The 21,502-nt window shown below is 41.1% G+C and overlaps 1 protein-coding gene across 1 annotated transcript in view; it reads left to right on the top strand.

Moving 5' to 3' along the window:
* Positions 1 to 10,401: 10,401 nt before the first annotated feature.
* Positions 10,402 to 21,502, top strand: part of LOC120384666 — a 238,771-nt gene continuing 227,670 nt past the window's right edge. Inside the window, exon 1 of the mRNA XM_039503649.1 lies at positions 10,402 to 10,479. Within this exon, the coding sequence (XP_039359583.1) occupies positions 10,457 to 10,479 (23 nt within the window). The 5' untranslated portion in view covers positions 10,402 to 10,456. The remainder of the gene's footprint in view (positions 10,480 to 21,502) is intronic.

Genomic DNA, 21,502 nt, shown 5'->3' on the forward strand with positions numbered 1-21,502 from the left:
CGGAATGCAAATATTGCCATGACAAATCATGTGACCAGTACCATTTAAGAGAAAAATGAAAAGCTACATGTAATTAGGAAAAATTGCATTTTTAGGAGATCAAATTTGGGTTCAAATTCAAGAAGTTCGTCAAAATGACTAATACATATTTTGGGGTTTCTCACAACCTTTCCTGATGTAACCCATTATCTCATCTGGGAAGTATAGTAGGTAAAAATGCCAAGGCGAAATCTATTTGCTTCAGTATATGAATTCTACTCTGCCTTGCTCCAGGGGTGCTGTCATATCAAGAGGTCATTGTTTCCAGGAGCCAGGGAAAACAAACCATTTTTTTCCTCCAAAGATTTTCAAGCCTTCTTTCAGGTTCAACAGACGTTAAATGAAAATGTGGATCCCGATATATTGAACGGAAACAGTTTCTCTGCACCTCGATGGAAATGTTCACAAACACAATCTCGTTTATTATCCAATATGCATAATAGAATCCTATGATTAAATGGTTTGCATATTCTTTAGGAACCATGGAAAAGAACCACCGTGAGGCCTTGTACCAGAAAACATGGCAACAACAGCCAAGCTGTTCCACGGGAAACAGAATGTCTGAAAGAGTTAAATACTGTTGTCTCAAATTTGTAAAGATTTTCTGTTAGCCCAGCTGATCAGCAGCCTTCATATGCAGATGGTGAATGTTTTGACAAGAGTCTTTCTACCTAACATCAGAAAGCTGCTCTCAGCTTTCAGACAATGTTTCTTGTTGAAACTTTTATAAGGACTATAACCTCTTCGTCTACTGTAATTTGGGAATTGAATATTTCCCTTATCTGTTGAACATCTGTATTGTAACCGTATATTATAAAAATCTCACCTTGTGTATTGTAAGCACGATCCCAGTGAAATTATTCTTAAGTATTGTGTTTGTCATTTCTGCGTATCACTGCTTGGCATGAGCTACCAAAGTGGAAGTATGTTTCCATGGGGAAGGTTGGGTGGGGGTAAGGGGAAGGCAAAACTATAGTGTAATGTAATATTAAAAGTGTAATCCAGCTGAGCACTATACAAAGGGATTGTGAAGAGTTCTGCAGCTTCTCACCTGTTGGTGTTGCTAATCGTATTTTGGTTGTTGTTTTGTTTGGTTTTGTTTTTGTTTTTTAAAGAGTCTCAATGAACAGGGAAATAATAGGAAAAGAGGAGGTAGAAAATTTAAATGATCCCAGAGTGAACTGTTTTGCTGTTAATACAGAAATACAGAGCAAGACACATTTAATGGGCTCTATTTTTTATTATACTATGCTGAATAATTAAGTTTGAGGCTAAGTGTCACATAGATTTATCTTTTAATTAAAAAAGCATGGTTCACGCATATTTGAGTGGTAGTCCAAATAAATGCAATATAGAAATTTATGTTTGTTTATCTAGGTGTTAATTACCTAGAGATTGTTCTGGATTACTTCTTTTTATAAAGTGTCATAGGCTCATGTCACAAGTAATAAAGCTTAACGGTGGAACCTTATCAATTTGCTAACTATAATGCTAGTGTGACCTGAAGGAAAGGGAAAAAAAAACAACTTTGGAACATGTTCTGCGTGTGTGCCCCATTCAACACACAAAAAAACCCACACATTGAACAAGGCAATCATTTTAAAATGTTCTCGTAAGTAAAAGTACAAATACATCTTCAGTGTTTTACAACCTTTCATGCATGTAATTATTTATATAACACACTGTTATTTATGCCTTGTGAACTAAATGTTGTGCAGAGACAGACATGGTAAGCAATAAGATGTAGTTTACCTGGTGGGAAGCAACACATTTGATGTATGAAGGAACATTTGCAAACATGGAACGCATATTAAAAGTGAGACTTAGATGTAATTTCCTTCATATTTTGAAAAGATTTTTACAATGTATCTAGAAACCAAGATGAAGAGAAATGCAAAACTGAAGTCTAAAGATAAAAAAAATCAGGCATTTCAATGGTGCTAACAGAGGAGAAAAAATGTGTACAGACACAAATTGTTCATCATATTCTCTGTCCATCTGTTTTTTCTTTGTTTATCACCAGAATTTATATTAGAATTCTATAGAATCATGTGGAATGATGCTGAACACTGGCAGAGAAAGCTAACTCCACAGCTCGTTCAAATAGAGGGCTAGCTTTTTAGCTAGTGTAAATCAAATGGGATTACACTGATTTTCACCAAGTGAGAATCTGGTCCAGGGTTTTGAAAGGCTAAGAAATCCTTTCTTACTGTTTTTTGTTTATTTGGGTTTTTTTAGATGGTGGGGGGTTGAGGAGGGTGGGTAGAGGAAAGAGAAAAAAAACTTTATTTATTCTTTGCTTAGCATTCTGATGAGCTGAAAATAATATTAACTTTCTGTTATACCACATTATTTGCAAACTTTTTTGAGAACCTCTACTCTCTGATATCACAAGAAAATCAATGAAAATTACTCTGTGTTCATGCTCATTAATTCTTGCTTCATCTACAGTTTCTCAATATAGGAAGAAGACTGGAAACAAAGTAATAAAGGGTTGTCTTCTGTGTGTTACACAGCAATTATTCCTGCAGAAATAGATTACAAAAGCTTTGTTTCTTGTGCAGACAGTGGTAGTCAATGAGGTACATCTGAAGAGATGAGGTAGGAGGTACATTTAATGTTTAGAAATGTTGCTAAAAATAAGACAGCTTTGAAAATAAATTTAAATGAATTTAAGTATATTTCTTTCTAAAGGAATGCAAATATGTATATTTCTCATAAATACAAAGTTAAAGGCAAACTTTTTTTTTTATAAAAATAGCCTAATTTTGGCCCCAACATCCATATTAAAATTCCTGAAAAAGTGGCCTGAAGTGTAGAGCAGTAAATTTAAATCAATGGTTGCTCAGCACTTTTGAAAAATCAGGTCATTTATTCAGGATTCTAAATATAGACTTAGGAATCTAACTTTAGGCTCCTATGTTTGAAAATCTTAGCCCTGGAATGTGATGAATCACTGCATTATTACAGTTTTATAGTAGTGTAGTTCCATTCAAATCAATAGTTACACATCTGTAAAACTGAAGAACTTGGATGGATTACGTAGTATCCTGGATGGATCAAAAGGACTATTCATCCACAAAGAGAGGGGAAAATTTCTTACCAACAATTTCCTTTCTTTTAGCAGCACCTCCCAGAATCCTGGATGTCCAGGCTGCTCCCCTCCACTCTGCAGCTTACAGAAAAGGATCAATGTTTTGCCACCACACACTCTGGCCACGCCCCCTCTGCTCCCACTTGCATCCAGAAGGGTTCATCCAAACCTGTAAAACTTGCACAACATTATTATTAAGAAATGCTCTGGAGGTAATGAAATAGCTATGTACATTAGACCAAGAAAGATGGGTGTATGGTAATGATCTCACTTTAACATCTGACCTTTGGCTTACGAGCCATCTAGGCTGGGTCGAAATGTGAGCGATGCTGCTAGCAGAAAGGAAATTATCAGTAAGACATTTTCCATTCTGCACCCCAGCGTCTCCCACAGTTCTGGATGCCTGGGATGCAGTGAGGAGTGAAAAAGTTCCGTAGGAAGGAAGAGGAGGAGTACTTCCTCTTTCTGTAGACTCACTCAAAGGGCTACATTATTTCTGTGCCACCGTTTGTAGCACTTTCCTGCCAAAGGAGATCTTTGCAGAGGACATAAAGTCATAGAATCGTAGGACTGGGAGGGACCACAAGAGGTTATCTAGTCCAGTCCCCTGCACTCAAGGTAGAGCTAAGTGTTATCTAGGCCATTATTATCTAGTATAGTACTTACCAATTCACCAAAACAGAGACTTTTTATTCCTGTTGACATAAAGCATAATTTATTCCAGGCTAGTTTACTAGTACATTCTCAGTTTAATTTGCATAAATACCTGTATCAATCCACTTTAGGGTGCTTAATGAAAGTGTTACCTGTAGACCAAGTGGCCACATAGCAAATTTCCAAAGTGAATACACTTGTATGAGGTTGCTAAGGATCTCGTGGAGTGCATCTTGATCCCTTCTGGAACAGGAACCTCTGATACTTTGTAGGTTTCCGCAATGCCTACTCTAATCTACCTAGCAATGAAAGACTTGGAAGCTCTGAGTCCCTGGAATTTTGGATGGAGGAACATGAATAGGGAGTCCAGTCTTCTCATGGATTCTGTACATTGAAATACATTTTTAAGATTTTTCTGACCTCTAAGGTGTGCCACATCTTTTCAGTTGGATGCTTTTGGACAGAACAAAGGAAGCACAACCTCTTGGGAAGAAGTGTGGAAGGAGAAATTTATCTTAGGAAGAAAGGATTCTGGTGTCCTGAGTGCTACTTTGTCCTTGTGAAACATGCAGTGAGGCTCATGTATAGATTAGGCTGCCAGTTTAACACTCAGCTGGCTGACATGATCGCTGTTAAACAGATCTTAATGGATAAGTAAAATGCTGACGCTGATGTCAAAAGCTCAAAGGGATGGCTTGTTAAGATCCTGAACACTAGGGGCAGGTCCCTATGAGGGATGCGTACCCCATACACCCGTTTTCAATGAGTTAATGTGGGCCTAAGAAGCCAATTAACAGACCTGTAAAAGAGAGAAAGCTAGATTTAATTAATGATTAGGGAGGGATGAATAGCTGAGGAGGGGCTGCATGGTGATTATAAAGCCAAGAAATAGAGAGCAGAAGAGCTGTAGGGAGAGAGTGAATCTGCAGTCACTCTCTGGTAATAGGAGGTAGTGATGAGGAAGCCCAGGAGAGGGCCCAGCCCTAAGAGTCCTAGCCCTGAAAAAGGAAGAGAAGAAGGTCTGAAAAAGGCTGGGTCGGAAGGAGCCAGGACAATAGCTAGAAGGAGTGGGGCTGGGCAGACCTTGGCTGCTGGCTATAGGGTCCCTGGAACTCAGTGTAGTGGGAAGGCACGGGTTCCCCTACCAATCACTGTCAAAGTGGCATGAGTGCAGAGTTGGGACCAAATACCCTCTTGGGAGGACATTGGACTGTTTGATGTTTGGCTTTCTGTTACCCCAGAAAGAGTGGCTGGAGGGCTGAGTTACGAGAAGGGAGACCACCGCAGCAATGGAATGACTGTCAGCAGGAGGCACCAGGCTGAAAGACAGTGTTACACCATGCCATTTTGGAACAAGTGGCCTGACTGCCAGTCTGGCTAACTGGACTGCTCAAAGGAATCTGGCTACCTGGGTTTTGTCAGCCAGGGAACCCAAGGATCCAGCAAATAACACACTACTATGAATGGACTCCTGACATACAATGGTACTGAGCTGAAGATCTTCTGTCTATGCCTTCTTGGAGAAAATCCAAAATGGTTGAAATTCCTGGATTTCTGGGATTTGCACTGTGCTCTTGGCATCAGTGGTTGCATCTGGACCAGATAGAGGAGTACACCTTTAGTAGTGATACTCTTCTAGATTAAAGCAACGTCTTAATGCTCTGAAGGATAGATCCAGACCTTCTAGTGCTTCCCTCTCAATAACCAAGGTGCTAGTGAACCAGGTCCAGATGAAGAAGAGGACATGGTGAGAGAATGTCCAGTCTCCAGGAAAACTGGAGCAGAGTCTCCAGTTTCAGCTCTGTTAGATCTGAAAACCAAGGTCTCCTCACCCAGTGTAGGGTTATCAGTATTACCCTCACCTGTTCTCATTTTATTTTTGGGATTGCTTTCCCCAGTAGCAGAAAGGGTGGAAACACAGAGTAGGTCTTGCAGTCAACTGTGCAATAAGGCATCTGCCCCATGAATCTGGGGGGATTGTCGCCCTGATGAAGTACTTAGGCCTCTTTGCATTCAGATTATTGATGAATAGTTCAGGTGAAGGCAGGCCAAATGTCTGAAGGGTGAGATTGAAAACCTCCTGATTCAGGCATTCCTGTGTCTGTCAAGCCAGTCTGCCTCTTGATTCAGATCCCCTGCGGGGAGAGCCTGATGAAGGAGAGGAGTTCCTGATTACCAGATCAGACTGGAGCTGGGCAGCTAATGAGCTAATTAGCAAGGAGACTGGTAAGAGAGCACAGGAAGGAAGTGCAAGGGAGGAGAAGCAAGCAGGAGCAGACCAGGCATGGCCAAAGTAAGTGGTACCAAAACGGTATCTGTCTCCTTAAGGTGCACTGTGGAGGGGAGCAGGCCGGACATCCAGCACTCCAGGAGATGCTGGGCTGCAGAATAACAGGATGGTACAGAATGGGCTACATGGTTGGAAACCCCCAGTAATGGAGCTGTCACATGAAAAGAAGAAAATTGAAGGAGGGCCCTGGCAAATCAGGCACAATATTAATAAAATTAGAGAAAAAACCTTTAGTTGAAAAAGATATATACATAAAAATGCAGACTGCACATTTTGAGAAATGTTTCAACAAGGGATATAATGCTTTTCTTACAGTTACGCCACTGTTTTTTTTAATTTGTTTTTTTATTCATTATTACCATTGGTGTTTATTATTAAGGAAAAGTGTTGTGTGAGTCTTCTGAGTAATTCATATTATGATGTGTAAAACACAAGGACTAATAAAGAAAAATTGTGATATTCATGCCAACAGAAGAAATAGCTCTTGTGTTAAAATCTCCCATAAGATGTCTTGGCCATCATGTCTGCAGTAAGGAAGGCAAGAACAATATTTGCTGAATTATGCTAGTTTTAGTCTTTAATATGCAGCTTATTTATGCCAGGACCCTGTAGTAATGTATTATGACCTGGATTCAATAGGGGCTTTTTCCAGTGCCCGCTGAAATCAGTGGGAGAATTTCAATTTCCACTAGCATCACTGGATTTGGAAGCAGGCCTTATATGAGAAATATTCCAATCTGCTGAAGCATTGACTCTTAACATTTGTATTATGTTTTCCCCAAAGTGCTGCATATTTTCTCAGTGGAGAAATGTATTCTCATCCATGAGCCATATTCTCCTCTCACTTTCTCCTTTCAGACTTCAGTGGGTTGTCCTGGCATAACCAAGAGGAGAATTTTATCTATTATGTTGTGACATAATCACGAGTTGAAGACTTCAGTAACTGAGCCAGAGGTTATTGGTCTATTACAGGGATAAGTGGGTGAGGGTCTGTGGCTTGCGATGTGCAGGAGATCAGACTCAGTGGTCATGGTGGTCCTTTCTGGCCTTAAAGTCTATGAGTCCATTTTAAATTATTTGTTAATTTTCAGTAAACTTTAAAAATCATGTTTGTTGGCTTTTTAATTATTTTCAGCCAGATTCTGCTTCCACTGAAGTCAAGACCATTAAAATCCTAGTGGCATCAATGAGAACAGGCGCAGGCCTTCTGGTATTATAGTCTCTGGCATTTAGAGCCTAATCCTACCCCCACTGAAGTTAATGTGATAAAGATCTATTGTACTAAAATGGGGGCAGAAACAGTCGCCATATCAACACTCAAGAAATTTCTGATTATTATTAGCTTTAATGGAAGTTAACCAGATATTTATGAGAGTCCAGCAGAAGAACTACTGACAAGCATCAAAGAATTGAACAGAATGTCCAATCAGAGGCCAGCAGAGCCTCTGTGAGACTAGAAACTGGCTCCTCACTGTCAGAAGATCACCAAGTGCCAAAGGAGCCTTTTTGGAGACTAGGAGTTTGGGTCTGTCCCAGGTTAAAGAAAAGGAGCTAGGGTAGACACTTGGATATCATAATGATGGGTGCTGTATAGGACCTATAAAGAACAGAGTAGGATCAGGGTAATGGAAAGAAGGGACAAAGTGATAAAGATGAGAGGTGAAGAAACAAGAGAAGAACGGGAAAAGGAGACCTCAGGATCTTCCTCAATCTTCTATAATCTCTAATTTTATAACAGAATAAGAAACAAATTGTTCTCAAGTTTTATAGTTCTGCACTTGAATTTACCTCTGTGGTTCCTATTCTATGCACAGGAGATACCAAAAATACCATGGTAAAATCAAACACAATAGTGTGGTGCTCGCTCAGTTGTTTTTTAGTAGCAACCCACATGTTAATCACTAGCATAGAAAGAAAGGAAGAAAGATGTTATTTTAGAGCAATTTGAAATCAAAATTTCACCATATTGTGGAAGTTTCCAGTACTGTTAACTAGTAATTATCCAAAAGTTCATCTAGTAGTCCTCTTTCCCACATCACAATCAGACGTTTCTTTGTGCACACATTAATGCCAAAGGTCACCAAATAATGATTTTTGCTTTAAACTGAACATATCTTGGGACAAAGCCTTGGAATTTGTTAATCTGGTAATTGGAACTCTTTCTACTTCTTACTCTGGTTTTGCATGCAAGTATGTTTTTCACATTATTCTCCTCATTGGCTAGGAAAAGAAGGGTTGGAAAGCACTGACAGAGAAAAATGATTTCACTTCACCTACATTCTCTAGAAAAATAAATTAAATTCATACATTGTCCTACAATCACAGAAATATTGCACATATCTACATCACAACCATGGGCATGATCTTACAAGCTCCTGAGCACTCTCAGATCCTGCTGATGTCAAAAGGAGCTGAGGATGGTCAATACCTCCCAGGAGACACACAGTATTTTATAGACTTGACCCCGTTTATGAATTATAATTATATGATATATATATACAATATGCACTGCTAAAACACAGTATCCACTGACTGAGGTACCTGCAATAATCATGATAGGTACAATTTTCAATGCACTTAAGTTCCTATGCTCTTTTGAAAATGGGACTGAGGTACCTTTGAGAATTTTACCATGTATCTACATTTGACATTTTTTCATTTAGAATAGACCCCATGGTGTGACTGGGCACTCACTGCGATGTGACACCAGCCCTGTGTGTGTAGCATGTAGACTGGGGGTAGTCAATTATTTTTTGTCAAGGTCCAAGTTTCTTGGCCAAGGTCCAGACTCCAGAGAAAATAATAATAATAAAAAATTACAATTATGATAAGTAAATAAAAAAAGTTCAGGGTCCATTCAAAAGCACCTGGCTGTCTTGATTTGGCCTGCAGTCTGCCTATTGATGACCACTGTTGTAGATAAATATTATTTAGGTTTGAAGCTATAAAGTTATTTTTTGTTTTCATTGCATCTGCTAATATCAAATGGGCAAATGCTGAACAATGCAACCAAAAATCTGAGCAAATAATTTTTGATGAGCTTCCATCCTATTATATTTCCACAGGCTCACCTCTTTGGAGCTACTTCATAAGCATTATTATCTGATGAAGGCATAGTTTTGTTTAACATTTTTATTAATGATCTGAAAAAAAGAGCTAAACAGCACAGTAATTCAATTTGCAGATGATAGTAAATTAGGAGGGGTTGCAAACACCACAGAGGACAGAGAAATAATACAAAGGAGCCTAGGGAGGTTAGAAAAATGGATAGGAATTAAAAATAAATTCAGCCTAGAGCAGGTGTGGCCAACCTGAGCCTGAGAAGGAGCCAGAATTTACCAATGTACATTGCCAAAGAGCCACAGGAATACGTCAGCAGCCTCCCCCATTAGCTCTCCCCCCCACCCCGGGTCCCAGCACCTCCCACCCACCGTCAGCCCCGACGATCAGTGCCCCTTCCCCCCCCCCACCTCTGAATCAACTGTTTCGTGGCATGCAGGAAGCTCTGAGGGGAAGGGGAAAGGGGCAAGGACCCTGCAGGCTCAGGGAAGGGAAGGGATGGAGTGGGGGTGGGGCCTGTGGCAGCACCAGGGGTTGAGAAGTGAGCACCCCCCGGCACATTGGAAAGTTGGCACCTGTAGCTCCAGCCCCGGAATCGGTGCCTATGCAAGGAGCAGCATATTAACATCTGAAGACCCGCATGTGGCTCTGGAGCCACAGGTTGGCCACCCCTGGCCTAGAGGAATGCAAGTTAAGGCATCTAGGGAAAATTATTCAACATGCAGATATGCAATGAAATGGAGACACATGAGAAACCATTATGTTAAAAAAGAATATAGGTGTGCTAGCGGCAGGAAGCTGGAGATGATCTTGAAATGTTGGCTGGTAGCATGGACAATAAACTCCAGTGCTCTTTAGGACTGGCAGAAACATGGTGTTTTGATATGGGGGGAATAGTTCCTCTTTTAATAGAACTGGTAAGACTCTACCTATAATACTGTGCACAATTCTGAGCATTTCACTATCGGCAAGATATCAAGAAACAGAGAAGAGCAACTAGAATTAAGAGGAAATATTAAAACAACCAAATGCATGTAACTCAGCCAAAGGAGGGATAGAGTGATCCAGCATCTGCAAGTTTAGGAAGTCACACAGTGGGCTGGCCCTTTAAGGGACTTGGGTTAGCCCACCTCCTCAGGTGAAAGGCATAAGTGGGGGGAGTGTCACATGATAGGACCATGTGACTCAGATCCAAGCCTGCTGAGTAGAGTAGCTTGAGTACAGTGAGTCTGCTGAGTTCAAGGAGAGACTTGAAAGGAGCAGGAGGGCCGTTTGCATGGCTCTGCACAGAAAGACTCCTCTTACCTTCCCGGGGAAGAATGGATGCACCTGCCAGTGAGAGGTAGGAGCAAAATCCTTCAGAGGGTCCTGTGGGCTGCTGAGCTCAGGACAGGCATGATGAACCTAGAGGAGGTTAGGGAAGTCTAGGTTTTAGCTGAGCTGTTGTTCATGTTAACAATGTTAGCAGTTGAGGTGGGTTTTCTCCCCAGCCTGCCACCCCTGTCTGGAAGCGGGGAAACCTGTGTCAGCAGCAAAGCCCAATGCCAATTTGGGTAAAAGTGTTACTGATGCAAAATCCAAAGAAGGAGCAGTCCAAGGGAATATAACTAGTAGGATTTTTTTCTTTGTGTCATCCCATTTCTAACAATAAGCCTATAGGACCTGTGGGAGCTCCCTCACTGGAGTCATTTAAATTTAGACTGGATGCAGTAGTTGGGGGAGCATGTTTGCACTGGCAAAAAGACAGACTACAACTGAGTAATGTAATACACCTCTTCCATAGCTAATAGCAATGATTACCTGAATATACCATAGCATGATCCAATATAACTTTGGACTTTGTGCATTTAGTTGCATACATCAATATTTTAAGTAACAAACTATTTTCAAGCTCTCAGTGAGCATGAAATAGCCATGATCCAGAAAAGAGCAGAAAACACCATGATCTACTAACAATCGTTTTTATTTCCACTTCCAGTAAGATGCTGTCTCCTCATTTCCCAGTGCAGTAGCCAACTGCAGAGAGATGACACTTCAGTTACTAGCTTCCTACTTTGAGTGTCATAGTGATGACTGTGTTGGCTTAGTTTTTAAATCACTGTTCACATTAGCTTAATTACACAACGGTCAGTTCATACACCTTGTGGTATATTGTTTTCTCCTGTTGAACCCCAGGAATTATAACTGTTAGTGTATAGGAGGAAGCCACTGACACTTGTACTGTATGTGGATGGCCTGGTAGGTGACAAATGAAGCACAATAATGTGTCATTCTAGCCTCTTAGTGACCAGCAATATCCCATAGGCACACTGGTAACTAATTCTACACATCTCCGTCCCCTGTACACTTGTGATTATCTTTTATCAAAGGCTTCCCAGGATTTATGGGATCTTCTAAACTTCAGTACTCCTGAAAGGTGACAGACTTACTGTCCTGAAATTCTCTTTTATATCATAGAACAGGTACAGCATCTGCATCACCAAAGTGTCAAATCTGATCTGAGCAGTTGTGGTGGAGTAGCAAAATCAATTCTTTAGTCTCTCAGATGAGGCTGTAATGAAGATTGTGCACCTTTATGGTACCAGATAAATTATCGAGGTTCAAATTAATGCCAGTCAATTATGGTGGTGACTCTTGCTATATAGTCTTGTGCAGTGGAAGTGGTACTGAAACCACCAAATCAGTTCACATTAGATCATGTAGCAGCTGACAGGCATTTTTTTCATATAACAGTATAAAAATGTACAGTTCTGGTGACATGCAAATTCATGTTTCCACTGAAATTGCAAGGAAATGCATAGCAGCAGTGCCAAAATAGCCTCCCTTTCCAACCTGCCTTTGTACTTGGTGAGACAGCCACCTGAAATCTGGGCCTCCTGGGCTCCAGCATAGAGAAATGAGAATGCTAGGGGCACTTCGTTGCTGTGCTTTGCACTGCACACTACTGTTTCTTGCTCAGCCCACTGGCCAGGTGCTGATGGTCAGTGCTGGTGTGTATCAGTCCTGGTTGATGTGAGGCATCCCTTTAAAACTCTATTCCATATAATGTCAGGCCTACAAGACCTAAAAGGCACTCGGGTCTCTTCCCCTGAGTGAAGAAGGAAGGAGACAGTCAAAGCATCCTCCTACTCCCCACCCTATGAGTTTCTGAAAATGTAAGGGACAGATTCTTCAGTCCATCAGGCTAGTTGTGTGTCTGTTGCCCAGTGAAAAGCTGCAGTAGGCCAGTGGAGGAGTCCTTCTGTATCTGGGAATGCCTAGCTGGCACAGAGCTCTTGGTGGCTCCTGTAGCCCCTGTCCCCCTCCCTAACTTTATTCCTGCCAATAATGTAGGGACGTGGCCAGTGTGTTCCTGTGTACTGTATGTCAGAACAGCTGGTGGTTGCCAATGACAGTGGGTGCAGTTTGGAGCAGCCTTCAGGTGGCTATAATTGTGCCAGGGACCCAACCCAGCACTGAGCTGGGCAAAAATCAAGCCTAAAGCCCACCCCAACGAAACCAGACCAGAGCACCTGGCACTAGTGTTTCACTTTAAACATGATTAAATTTGCACAACCAAACTCACTACCAGCCTAAGCTAATTTGAACCTATGACCTGATGGTGAAAGGATCAATATCTCATTACTAATGTTCTGAATCATCCAGTAGACTATATTTTGTGAGGCTTAATATCCCAGCTGTTTTAAATCACAATGTCTGAAACATTGATATGATCGGAGTGAATCCATTTTTTTTCATAGTGTGAATTAGCTAAACTGCCTTTTTTTCAGTAGTAGAATTGTTCTAATGTTTCTTTGGACCAGCATTGGCTTAAAAAAGACTTCATCTTTAAAAATCCAATTTTACAAGCGGTTAGTCTTTAGTGTGGACTGTTGCTTTTTAGTAATTTGGGAGGAAAAATTAATGGCTGAGATTTAATTTTGAGACACACTTTAAACATGCAGTAGCTATCTTTTTTATAATATTTTTACTGTCAACTATATAGCTTGAACACTGCAGAGCTACTGCAGGCTGGTAGAGTTAACATCACAGTATTTCTGAAGGGGCTGTTAACATGTCTGTGGAATTATCTCCTACTGCACAGATCTAAACTAGCTCAATGGATATATATACTTCTAACAGCACAACAGTTTGTTTTTCCACTAGACAGAAGCCCCATGTTAGGACCCAGAAAGAAGATCTGAACACTTTTGTCCTGCATCTTTACTCCATCTCTTAAATATGACTACAGAACCAGGGTGACAAATCCATCTAATGTAACCTAATCTGATGTAAACAGTAGTTACTGTACTGTATGCTGTGTAATAGCTCCAGGACATGTGTTCCTCGGCTTTCCTTTCCTTTGTAGGACCTGCTTAGTGTCTCCATCCTTTTCTCTTTCTCTCCCTTACGTAAGTGTGTGTCTTTAAGCAGTGAATAATGGATGAATTCATTCCTGCGTGTGCAATATTGTATTCTCTGAAAGTAGATCATTATTCTATATGGAATAAATAGTGTTATCCAGTTGATATGCTTTAAAGCTAATGAACCAGTGTCTACTATCTGAGAAGCCAGATAACAAGATGTGTTTCTCCATTGGTTTCTACTGATGTATTAATGAAAACCAAGATTATTTTCTGAGTTGGAAGTGTACTTATCACTTCCAACCTGGTTTCAAGTATTTCCCTCACTATACCCCTAACACTTTTGTTAATGTGCATAAAGGAACAAGTTTCCCACCAATCAGCTCAGTGGTGTTTTTCACACGCCCAAAGCAAAGTAACTATGCATGCAATGCCTCCTAGGGTAAATACTCTAACTTATGCCAGAGAAGCAGCCCAGCATACTTCTGGCCCAGGATCAGGGGAGCCCAAAGTTGACTTACGCCCATCTTTTCAATCCCCACTTCCTGACTTGCACCATGCACTCAGCCTCAGCTGAGGATTTGGGTATTATGGTAGTGCCTAGGGCTAGTTGAGAATGGGGGCCATTGGCCTAGGTAATTTATAAACCTATGGTAAGAGCTTTGTCATTGCCCCAAATATTACAATCTAAAGAGCCACAAGACAGAGTAGGGAGAAGGTATATAACATACAAGCAGGCCGAACAGCATGATGGCTGCAAATGGCATGTTAGTGCCATGAGTCATTGTAGTTTAAATCCTATAGTGGGTTTATTAGAAGAAAGCGGGGAGAGTTGGATCAGTTTGGAAACTGAGGGAGAGGATGGGAGGATATTGGAGCAAACAGCACATCAGCACCAGGGCGAGAGACTGTCCAATGTGAGGACTGCAGAAAGTGGGCTGATGACATCATTTTTGTGTGATGGTCCCTGCTTAAAGCATGAGGAAAGGGCTAGCTCAGTGGTTTGAGCATTGGCCTGCTAAACCCTGGTTTGTGAGTTCAATCCTTGAGGGGGCCATTTAGGGATCTGGGGCAAAAATCTGTCTGGGGATTGGTCCTGCTTTGAGCAGGGGGTTGGACTAGATGACCTCCTGAGGTCCCTTCCAACCCTGATATTCTATGATAAACTGCTTGTGGGGGGGTTATGCACAACACAAGTCTCTGTAGTTGTGAGTTGGGATTTCCTAACAACACATGGCCCTCTTAACACGTATACAACACAAGGCTTCATACCTTAAAATCCAAGAGCCTCAGTCTCCCCTGGACTGCAGCCTGTGTAGTGAGTTATGCAGTATTGCCAATCCAAAAATCATGAACCAGGCCCCCAAAATCATAATAGTGGCTTAAAAATCAAGTTTATTTTAAAATAATAAATACAAGCATCTTTTTAAATTATTTTCTGTTTTTTGATCCTTTAGGGTGCACTTGGGTCATATTTACAAGCTTTTCTTTGCAATAATAAGGACTAGAAACTTCAGCTTTTAAAATCAAAACTGAGATTTTTTTTGGTGTCCTGACTCCACAGGATTGGGATTTTACATAAAACATTAAATATCACAAGGCTTTTGATTTTATCATGAGAACTGTCAACACTTCCTGCTGTGAAAAACATTCTGACTGGTGTGAATAAGTGGCATACTCTGATTTGGTAATATTTTACACCCACTCCCCACTCACTTTGCACAGGTGTAAACAGCTGCATAAGGTGCCAGGAAGTGGAGAAGTGCAAGGAGGTTTTTTTGCTACATCTTTTATGTGCTTTCCCAGTATGAAATGATCGCGAACCTCTGTTCCAGGGGAAGCAAGTATTTCATGGAGGATCACTGCCGTTCCAGAGGGCCTCTTAACCTGGGGCACATTTTAGCTAAAATACTTGAAATACTCTTTGGTGTTGGCATTGCCCTGTAGCATCACACTTCGTGTGTTGAGTTATTCCCTTTGGAGTCAAAGTACTGGATGTTATTCCATCTTTAAAGGCCTACAGAATTTGAGGAAAAGTAATTGGTCTGTTCCAAATCTCTGGGTGGAAGAGAGAGAGCGTGTGTGTGTATGAGAGAGAGAGAGAGAGGAGAATCTTTTCAAATGAACATTCTGTTTTTTCTTCTGTCTATATTTGGAGACTTCAGGATGAGCTCACCACCTGCCATGCATTCACCCCCTCCCCCATGCACGTAGAATGATGTACGGAAAAAGGAAATATTTTTTCGGTAGCATCTTTAACTGGACATTTGACCAACGATTCCCCTGTTCTGAAAGGGATGTTATGCATGATCATGGCAAATTAGGCTTAAAGGGACTGGTCTGTTTTTCTCAGTCCTTACTAGTAAGTTAATTAGCTCTAACTTTATAATTCGAGGTTAATGGAAATGATGCAGTATAGACTATGATTACTTAATTTTACCGCGACAGCACACAATGTGCTTGGCGCTTTCCAAACACAGAGGGAGACACCATCCAAATCAAGTCTCATGCTCTTATTATTAATTTTCACACACTCTGTGAGAATTGCATATTTTGTCTTCTGTCAAACTGTAAAAGCCTGATTATTTCATATTTGGGCTCTTCTTCATTCCCTTATTTTGGGGCCACTCCTCCAGCTCCCCTCTTACACCTTTAGTTTCCTCCTGATATTAAGCACACCAACAAAATAGTATCCCTTTTGTTCGGGAGGAAAATCTACATCAATTTCTCATAAACATGCCCCCATGCTTTGCTTGTCTGTCCCACTCACACACACCCATCCTGCCTCACTTCCCTGCTTCCAACCATTTCCTTCTCTTCCTTCATTTTGGTGGCCATCACAGTATTTTTGGTGTTGACTGATTTTAAACTAAGAGCTCCAGGGCCAAATTAAATTTTTTTTAATTGCGCTTTTGGCCTATGTCTCCGGTAAAGAGGCACTAATCTCTTAATACAGATGGTTTCAAGAAGCAAGGAAAAAATGCACTACTCCTTCTTTTTCCAGAATGTGTTTCTTAGCAGAATTGAGGATTTTTAGCCCAGTCCACCCTCCTCCCTTTGAAATCTGAAACCACTGGATATACATCTTATTTACAAAAGACCATATGCAGAATTCAAATATAGGGTAACGCCATGGTCCCAGGTAGTGTGGTTGGCGTCCAGTGGAATAGCATTTGTAGGGCAGACTGTCTGAAAGCCACCAGTGTGTTCTTGCTAATTCTCTGTGAGCAGTCTCGAGCAGTACTTGAAGCTGGCTGCAAAATAGGTGCTAACCACCTGACCAGTGAACTCGAATGTGGTGCACGGGCCAGCATATTTACCAAATGTATCCCCCTTTCATTCTTCTGTGCATTATTGAAGGATTCTGCTCTCCTGCTTGCATGGCAGAAGAGTCGTCTTATGCCCTCTACCCCAATTTCTGCATCACTGCAGGGCAGGATTCTGTAAGTACATTACACAATAACCTGTGGCCTAATAACTTTGGTCATTGTCTTGCTCTCACTGTCCATGCCTGTCTCCTCTCTCTGGAGCATTGCCCTTTCCCCCCGGTCCACTAACGGGCTAGGGCTAATAGCAGTCCCTGTTCTTGGAGCTCGTGGACTGCCTCCTCTGTGCCTCCCCAGGGTCTGCCCTAAAGAGAGCAGGGAGTTAACAAGGCCACCAGCCTCCTTCTGCACCAGCCTCCAGGTCAGACCGAACTCCCCAAGAGGAAGTGTCTGTTGCACCATTAAAGTATGGTGCTGCCTGTGCAAATCTCCTGTCCTCTTGTCTCTTCCACAGACACACTCTGGGGAGCTCGGGTAGGGAAGATACAATTGCTCTTCAAGGTCCCTCTGGGGTGGCGAAGCTCATGCTACCTTCGAACCAGGCCGCTAAGTAAGGGGTACAATTCATTGGCAAAGAAAGATCTGATTTATACCCAAAGTCTGCTCTCAGGATACCAATGGGATTTTCTAAATTCTTCAGTTTGAATCTTTATTTTCTGCAGTGACTTTAGTGGAGTTGCTTACGCCAAGTCTCAGTTTGGCCCAGTCTCCCATTTAATGAGAGCTTTCATTGACTTCAGTGCGGGCAGGATTGGGCCCTAAGAATGCACACTTGCTAGCTGATCTTCCTGTGTAAATGACAGAGAATAACTTAATGACAGATCAATGTTATCCCAGTGTTGGGAGATCAGAAACCCAGCCTTCCTGTTAATAGATCCAGGTAAGCAGCTTCCCAAATAAGCATCAACTTATCTGTATCCTTTAGCACTTTAAATCCAAAGCTTTCTTTCTAAATTGCCAAATATATTGCTAATAATTTTATTTCCATCCTGTGTCAAAGACAACTAGAATTAGAAGTCACCCACAACTTTCCGGCTTCAGATGCATTGTGTGGGACTCCCATTAAATATGGCCCACGTTGTATTAGACCATGAGCTATAATTAAGCTAATTTTTCCTAATCTTTGCTGAACTGGGTTCAGCCTGACTTGTAAAGTGAACAATGTTCTCATTTTCATACAACTGGAAGTTTTCCATTTTCTACCAACACAGGAATCAATTCAGTAGCAGGTTAATGTATTGCATGTGATCTCTGCTTAGGTAGTCTTCATGCTAAATGATTATCCCCAGTTCTTTCTTGTAACATTTCTCTATGTACAATGTGTGGCTTAAGTGTTTCTGTACAGTAATGTACCCATGAAACCTTTTGAATTCCCCCTGTGAACCATCGCAGTAAGGTCCCAGGTCCTAAAGATTGCTTCTTGCACCTGTATTTTGGCTAATTATTAAACTCCTGAACAGAAGCTGCTCATAACCATTGCTTTCATTACACCATAGTAGTTGAGATACAAGTTAGTATATTACAAAACTCCATGTAACACTAGCATAACACAAGCACGTATTCTCTGTCCTTCCAACATATGATCATCAAGAATATTCCTATTTCAGGTCATCTTAAATGCTAAACCCTTTCAACAGTGATGCAGATCTCTACTGATACTATACTTCAATCAGTCTCATTTACTACTCAGAGTCCAATTTCAAGGCTTCCTTAGGAGTTGGTATTAGCTAATATTTCAATAAATAACGCAAAAGATAATACTGTCAGTCTCATTCTCTTTTCAGCCAAGTGTCTTTCTTTTCTATATAAAACACAGTAGGGCTAAAACCTAGCTTGTTTAGCTCGGGGCAAAACACACCCTACACGAGCAGAGAAATCTAATTTTCTCAATGAAAGTCAGTGCCAGTCAAAGACGCTCTTGGATATTTGCACTTAGGATACATCAAAATGTACAAATATTGAAAACCTTAGCATAGACAGGCAAGTTATGTACAAGATTATGAAAGGAAACCAAATTAAGAGAGGCTATTCTGAATGTCTTTGAAATAACAAAGGAACTGTGAATGTTTCTTCATTTTAATGTTCTTGATTAATCGAAAATGAGGAAATGGTCTTCATTTTCACTGGCTGAGTTTCTTAGATTTTTAACATATAAATATTAATGTTGTTCAATTGTCTAATTTACAAATAGCACCTTATAAATCTGATGGATTCCATTTTAGCTTTGATGTTAAAAGAAAAGTAAACATGTATGACGAGAGCTAAATAGCAGAGGTAAGTGGAACTTCAGCAAAAGACAGAAGGTGCTCTGGCACCAAATCTTCTCCTCCTAGTAAAGAGTTAATGCAAAGAAATAAAATCAGATATGTGTAGCCTCCAGACGTCCATTAAAGTGCAGAATGCTGTTTTCTATCACAGATTATATGCCAGATGTTCAAACTATCTCTAATCATTGCAGATGTAATGGAGTAGAATGTTGCAGTTTGTGAGTTTACTGGCATTAATTCTGTATACTGCACAAGGGAAAAGATTTTAAATATATAATTATATCTCATTAATACTCAGGTTTTATTTCCTTTCAATGGAACAGGACTTATTAAAGCAACCATTTACCGCATGTTTTCTTTTAGTGTTTGGCCCGAGCATAATCCTATGTGCATTCTACATGTAAATATGTACTAACCTGAGTGTATAGAACCGCAAAATACTGTATATAATTCCACTGATACAAAACCCCACTTTTTATATGCATGAGATGTTTGCATAATGTAAATTGATAAGGGAAAAAATGTATACAGTACTGCTTTAACCACGTACCTTTCTAACAGCTTCCCTCCTCACTGGAGAGAACTATAAATAAATCTGTACTTTATTAACCTTATTTATTCAGTATAACTGGAATAAAGCTGTACAGCTGTATGAACCATCCTGGGCTCCACTAAATTGCCTCTGCCTTGCTCCAGCCCCCAAAAGTAGACTTAAAACTAGCTTGAGTGGCCAGGGGAGGGCTCCCTGGCATAGTGGAATCCTGACAATGTAGCTTGCCCTGTGCCCCAGATCTGTAACCCCTTTCTTTGCCCCCTGTTTAAAGGACATGCATATACGGGACACGGTTGTAGCACTGTGGCTCTCCAGCAATTCCCAACCTCTGAAAGGGCCTTTTGATGTCTTTGCTGCTGGTTGTAACTTTGAGCAACCCTCGAGCTGCTCTAAGTTGCACTGGTTCGGCCCCCTGACAGCCCTGGATCAAGAGGCTTAGAGATGTGACACAATCACTTTGCCTGGATCTGACCCAGGCTCTTGGCTCTCCTACCTCCCCTTCCCTCTCTGTGCCTCTCCGCAGTGGCTCCTGAAACCACCTCTCATCTCCCCCCACTTTTCTCACCCCTCTGCATTTCAGTTTGGGTACTTCTTTCTGGGCACCAGCAGGGAGATAATTGTGGTGTCAGTTGTCAAGCACAGGAACCGACAGCACAGCAACCACTGGTTTCCAGAAGAAGTAATTGCTGGGGAAGTTCTGTTCAGCCCTGCAACTGCAGGCTGGAACATGCTCAGTATAGATGGAATCTTCGGAAACTTTAGTTGCCAAACTCTAGTAAACCTCTGAGCACAAACTAACTGAGACTCTTATAGAGGCTTATAACTTTGCCAAATTTTGATGGCTTTTCATGGGGACAGAAAGAGCCACATACCTGACATGCAGGGCAACTTCTGCCCCACCCACCAAATGTCAAGTCCCTGCTCCGAAGCTGCTCAAGAAAACATTGAATTTTTTTTTATTTATTTTTTTACCAACCATGGACAAAGTAAAGTATTTTTCTTAATGTCATTTTTGGACATGACTGAATGGCTTTAGCAGAAATTGTCTCTTTTTTTAAAAAAAAATATTCAGATTTTGGCAAATACCCAGCATGGGCAACTTCAGCCCACATGGTTCAAGTCTGGCAAAGTTAGAAACAACTGAAAATAGGGTCTTACACTGCGAAGGCTTGAACAACCTTATCTATGTGCAGTGTTACCATCTTTGATTATAATATTGCACCAAATATAGCTCCAAAGTGTTTTCCAAGCAGTGTATTTACAGAGGGGAAGCTTTCAATCCCTTCTGCATTAAAAGGGCAGCAGCCAGAGAGGCAGCACAGGGGAGATGGGGAATTCTGGCCACAGACACCAAGGCAAATCCTATTATTTTGACAAATTCCATGGAATCCTTATTTTCCATGGAATTCCATTGCGAGCAAGCTGGTTACAACCTTTAAGGTCTCCTCTGAAAGACCCGTTTGTAGAACCTCAGAAGATGAAGGGTTCAAACTGATTCTGGTGGGCTTTGGACTGGAGGGACCTATAGCATTGCAAGCCGGGTGTTTAGACCATTATGCCGTTCCCTCTGGATCATGCAAAAGTAAATGAGACATGTGAATAATGTATAACATATGAGTAACTTGTATTTCATTGATGCAAGTATCAATTAATATTTCAACATCCTGTGGCAACCAACAGCATGTGTCAGATTTAGGGTGACCAGATGTCCTGATTTTATAGGGACAGTCCCAATTTTTCACATTTGCTGTCTGGTCACCCTAGTCAGATTGTGCTCAACCTCTAAATGGATGCACAAAGGGGAACAAGGAGCCACTCCCTCACAGCCACATGCACAACTGCATTCTCCTGAGTACAAGGACTGCTAGAGGCAGCT

This window comes from Mauremys reevesii, linkage group 16 (genome assembly GCF_016161935.1).
Source record: "Mauremys reevesii isolate NIE-2019 linkage group 16, ASM1616193v1, whole genome shotgun sequence".
NCBI lineage: Eukaryota > Metazoa > Chordata > Testudines > Geoemydidae > Mauremys > Mauremys reevesii.